Genomic DNA, 5,970 nt, shown 5'->3' with positions numbered 1-5,970 from the left:
TAAAAGATGGGGTTGCTATTTGAGAAATCTCATCAATCAAATTTTATCAAATTTCCTTGGTACCACACTTTCCAACAATAGAATCCAAGCTAGACTTAATGGGTGTTTGTAATGTGTTAGGCCATGCATTCAAATAAGAAAAAAATCCCAAATCATTTGATGAACCTCATTATAAACTCTTTGAAATAGAGAATATGAATTGATATTTGTTCATCTCATCTATTTTGGGATGAATTAAAGAAATATGAAGCTATACAAGAAAATTTCCCAAGATCATTTTGAAGGCATAAAAATGAGTCATAGATTTGTTCATAACTTCCAAAATACCTTGCTTTGGCATTGAGAGAGTGAAGCACTGAGGCAAGACTACCACAACGCTCTACTGTTCCCACCCATGTAAATTGTGTAGATCGACAGACTACTGAAGTTCCTTCTTTATATTCGCTGCCTACACTCTCGAGGAAACTTATTGGTGATAAAGGATCTCTGTTGGTAACCAACCTTATACACAAGTGAATAGAGAAAAGAAAAAAACCCCAATGAACATGAATAAAATAAACTAGGTTTAAAGGTAAAAAGAATGATCAAAATAAGCAACTGTTGATTAAATTGCTATATGATAATAAGCTAATGGCCTCGGTAGATTTTGATTATTGTATCAAGGTTTAATTGTATGTTGTTATTACATATCCAATAGCTCCATCTCAATCAAAGTTCATAGATAAAATTTCATTCGTAAGGATAGAATTTGAGTAAGAATGTTATCTTTCGGGAATTCCTCTGTAGTCCCTTAGTTTTCCTATTATTTAAGCACACTCTCAATGTAGTGAAGAATTTCATCAATGCCTAATGGCTAGAGGTTCGAATTTGATCTGATCTGGGTTGTGTCTATTGAATGATGATTCTGCTCCCCTTTTCCACTTATATCTTCCTCAAACCTTTCCTAACATGTAGTCGTATACTCACAACCACTAGTTTGCATGAACGAATGCATAACTAGAAAATTCAACTAATTTGCATGCATAGGTCGAAAAGGAAAGTAACATTTTTGGAACGGGAGTTAACATGAGGAAAGTAACATTTTTGGAACGGGAGTTAACATGAGTTGAAAATAGAAATTTACAAATTGAGGAGAATCACAGGCAAAATGAAAATGTTCCAGGGAAAACAGAGGAATTTTTTTTGCATGAAACGCTATGATAAATGACCCGTTTTGTAAGAAACAAGTTTTTGACAAATGAAAACGAGAATGGAAATGTAAGACGAGGTTTCTCGTATCATCTCATTTCTGGAGAGGTTTTTGCCAAGAACCGCTACCACCATCCCATTTCTGGTAACGTAGGTCTAACCTAGAACCCAGAAAAATAAACTACTAAAAGAGATTTAGTTTCATAAGAACTTTTTTAGAGTTAAGTGGGGCATGTTGATTCAACAAGGTTTTTGTCTCATGTGCACCATGAAACTTTGTATTATGTGTTCCTTTTATGTATCTAAAATTTTGGTATGACATATCATAATGGTGGAATAATTTTTTCATGAGATGTATTGCATGGAAACAAAATTTATCAAGTCATGACCTTTTGCATGGATGTAAATTTGTGTAGCCACTTCATACAGTTAGCATTGGAACATTTCAAAAAAATCCTTCCCATAACAAAATTCAATTTGAAAATATGTCAAAAAAAGTCAAAAGCCTCCACCAATCAAACTAAACGAATTGAAAATGTAATCTCCACTTGTTGCATGTTTGAGTATTTATGTACTTGTACCTGTAGTCTAACTGTTCTACCTTTTAGAGTTTCCACACATATTGTTTAGCCAATTTTGCTTGAAATCCAACAGATATTTTTTAAAACTAGCACCACGACACCGATATTTAGGGACTAGTATTAGCTATGGACTAATTTTCCATGTTTCTTATTAAAAAAAAATAGTTGTCAATTTCCATATTTTTAAAAATTGATTAGCCCAAATTTTGTATTATAATTGTTTTTACCTTAAAATTTGTCATTTGAATTCTTTTACAAGAATACAATTTACATATTAGGGACTAGTATAAAATTCCATCCTTAAAATTTTATCTATCCATGATAAGCATCAAACATTGATAAAATTTAAAAAATCATAAAAGTTAACTAAACTATAACTTTATAACTCATTTCATATCACACTTCTTCTTGTCTTCATATGAAATTTTTTTAATTAATCAATTTAATTAAAAGACAAAAATAACATAATTATCTTGGAGATAAATCTCTAATCTTAATATAGATGTGTGTGTGTGTGTATGTATAATACTTTATTGACTCAAAATATTATCAAAGCAAAATACGCCATCCAAGCAGTGATAACTATTATCTTCGGTAGGTGGTTTCCATTTACCGAGATATTTTTAACCACCTACATAATAAAAAAATTAGTCCAAAAAATTACGATATAAATCAAAACAATTCTAACTATTGCAATTCAAAAAATTCCACTAAATATGCTAGCCATTCATGAGTAAGAATATGTAATAGGTGTTGGAATTTTGGTGTTGGATCCTGGAGGAGAAGGGGGTCAGATTCACAATGTAGATGACTTTTGAAATGAGCAAGATTTGCATCCAGTCTTTCCAAGTAGAAGCGTTGATTTCGCTAGGCCCATTTAATATCTTCCAAGGAATCAAAGATGTTGTATCTCTCCTCCTGTTTTCCTTTTAGAACCCTACCTAGAAAAGTCTTCATCTACCATTACAAAGATATGGAATTGAGAATTTGTTTCCTTCTTCCCTTGGTGTGGCTAGGGTTGGGAACCAAGTGAGAAACCTCTTCCAAAATCTGTTAGTCTGAAAAAGTTGGGTAGTCCATAACAACTAGAGAATCAAGATTGTGGATCTTGTTGCGGGTTTAAAGGGGGGTACAAAATAAAATGTGTCAGGAACCTCTTGTGCTTGATATGGGCATTGTTCCTTCCCTGGGAGCCTCAACCACCCTTTCCCTTGCAACTGTGAATACACACCCTCAACATATTATGCAGGGGGGGTTACTTAACCAGATTCCTTACAAATATAGATAGTGGGAAGGGGATGGAAGAAAAAGAAGATCAAGTTGAACCAACAAAATAAATATAGCATGCAATCACGAGAGCACTCACACATAACCAAATAAGTGATGCACAACAAAATGGAGACTTCAATACATACCATACAAATTGACGAAGTAAATGATATTCAACAGAATTACCCTTAACATAGTGATCGTGGGAGCACTAGAGCTAGTGGACATAAGAAAAGGAAGGGACATCCAACACCCACCAACACAAGGAACTAGGGTAATAATAACCAAACAACTAAAGCCTGTCAATTCCAGACCATACAAATTAACAAAGAAAATGAGAGGAAACATAATTCCCCTTCTCAGGGTGGTCTCTGAAACACTTAGGATTGCAAATAGATGAAGTGGCACACTAAAAACTCTCCTTGCCCACTATAGATCCCCTGAATTCCACTGCCTTGCACCTTGAATCATTCCGACACAAACTGAAATTTGTTGGATTTTCACACTCACCTCGTTGGGAATTGATCACGTGGACTAACTGCCACATTGAGACCGACCCTGGGACCACTTAAAAAAGGTAATGATAATGGTTGGAAGTTTACTAATGTCTGCAGGGTTTTGTGTAATGGAAAACCTCAGCATGGTATTAGAGCCTTGGCCTAGGTTCGATTCCCCAATTTGCGTTTGAGGTGGGGTGTTGGATTTTCACACTGACTTCATTGGGAATCGATCATGTGGACTAACTGCCACTCTCGGATCCACCCTGGGACCATTTCAAAAAGGTAATGATAATGGTTTGGAAGTTTACTAATGCATGTGGGTTTTGGTGTAATGGAAAACATCAACAAAATTACTATGTGACCACCGACCAGTTCTCCGATACCATACCAGAAGGAGACAGAGGAAAATTCACCCCAATTTTGACTTAGCTACAATGTAAATTACCTTATGTGTCTCCTCTTGCAGTGGGGGCTCCGGTTTTTTCCCTGTACACATGTACTGAGACCTAGCCACAGTGCTCAACCATACACCTAGAAATGAATTTTCTTAGCTCATATTTAATAAGCTATAAATGGATTGCATACTTATGCATGTAAGGGGCTGGCCACACCACCCCCTTCATTAATGCACATCTCCTTGGTGGTAGCCCATTGTCCATCCGCATTGAGATTTATGAATACTATTAATAATATTTCATGGAGGCTAAATCCTTACCATCCACCTAATAATTATTGATAATTAAATTAAAAATCTAAAAATTCTATTACAAAATAAACACAGCTATATTACTAATATACATAATCTGCGCAAAAGCTTTTGATAATTTTTCATAGTGCTAAATAAAAAACACAACAATTATATCTCAACCTCAACCTCTAAGTAAAAAAATATACCAAAACCCAAAAGCCTAATATCCAGACTACAAAACAAGCTATTTATATATATTTTATATGTCAGGGCACTTGTCCGCTATATAATACAAGCTTGGCCATGCTCTTTTTTCCATCCTGAAGAGAAAACTAATATTGTGAGCGTTGCGTTGCAGAATACACGAGATGGAGCTGGAACTAGATGGCTGGAACAGCATGACCATTCTGTTGAATATCTTATGTGGGATAACATATTCCTTTTATGCTATCTCAAGGCTTCCCAAGGGATTCCATCGGCTTCTTGCAGTGCTTCCTGTTATTGCCATGTACACAGCTTTGCCATGGCAGTTTTCTAGCCCCCACATGAGAGCAATCATTACATTTGCATTCGTCTGGCTCGGCTCTTTCAAGCTGCTAATGCTGTGCTTTGAGGTGGGTCCTCTAGTAACTCCACGGGCAAGATCGAATCTCTTTCATTTTATGGTTGTGGCTGTTTTTCCAATCCAGGTGCGCCAACTCAATTCAAAGGGCAATTTTGATACAAAGTCTTCAAAATTGACAACTTTGATCAAAGTGACAGCAGAAGGATGCCTGTTAGTAATAATCCTATTCATCTATTCATTCAGGACTCAGATTCCCCAAATGGTGATACCTGTACTCTATGGTGTGCATCTCTGCTTGTTTATTGATGTCTTTCTTGGAAGCCTGTCAGCTCTTGCAAATGTTTGTTTGGGAGTAGAAATAGAACCCCATTTCAACAAACCCTACCTGTCCAGCTCCCTGGAAGACTTATGGGGAAAAAGATGGAACCTCACTGTAACCAAAACTCTTCGCCCATCTGTGTATTATCCAATCCTGAACATCTGCTGGAATACCCACAAAAGATTACAGAAGAAAAATGCAGGAAACCAGCAAATAGAAGCTAATCCAGAGGAGCCTCCTTTCTGGGCACGAGCAGTTGCAATATGGTTGACATTTTTAGTTTCTGGGTTGATGCATGAACTCCTCTTCTTTTATGTCACCGAGACAAGACCCACGTGGGAGGTTACAGTTTTCTTTATCTTCAATGGTGTGTGCACAGCCATCGGAGTTGGTTTGAGAAGAGGCTTGTCTCGTTACATCACGTTGCCAAAATTCATTAGCATTCCTCTGACTTTGATTTTTCTATACAGTGCAGGATTCTGGTTTTTCATCCCACCTATCACCAGATGTGGCACAGATATAAAGGCCATCGCCGAGTATGAGTTTCTGACAAGCTTCTTATTTCCAGCGACTGTGCAAAATTAACATTGTTCATAAAGTTTGTTGTATAATAAGATGACATATTTTTCAAATTTCTTACGCAATAATGTGGTAGAATTTCTTGAAATGAGTTTGAGTTTTGTAATTTTTATAATTTTAGTTTGAGGATACTAAAGTTATTTATTCATTCTAAAAACCCATTTTAATCCGTGAAAATCAACCACTCATGAAAAGTTTTATCACCTTATTCCAACAAAACAATAAAAATTTCTAACAGTCTATTAATTTATTAAGACTTTTTTGGCATTCAATTTTTTTTC

General features: G+C 35.8%; 1 protein-coding gene across 1 annotated transcript; it reads left to right on the top strand.

Moving 5' to 3' along the window:
- The first annotated feature begins 4,594 nt into the window (after positions 1 to 4,594).
- On the top strand, positions 4,595 to 5,695 carry LOC149139006 (putative long-chain-alcohol O-fatty-acyltransferase 5). Its single transcript, XM_089450554.1, has one exon. The coding sequence runs from the start codon at positions 4,595 to 4,597 to the stop codon at positions 5,693 to 5,695; it is 1,101 nt and encodes a 366-aa protein (XP_089306680.1).
- The last annotated feature ends 275 nt before the right edge of the window (positions 5,696 to 5,970 follow it).

The sequence above is a fragment of the Pinus tabuliformis genome, chromosome X, assembly GCF_031772625.1.
Source record: "Pinus tabuliformis cultivar Carrire ecotype Pingquan chromosome X, CPIR1, whole genome shotgun sequence".
Taxonomy (NCBI): Eukaryota; Viridiplantae; Streptophyta; class Pinopsida; order Pinales; family Pinaceae; genus Pinus; species Pinus tabuliformis.
The sequence above is the reverse complement of the archived record's forward strand: the minus strand, read 5'-3'. Positions and strand labels throughout refer to the sequence as shown.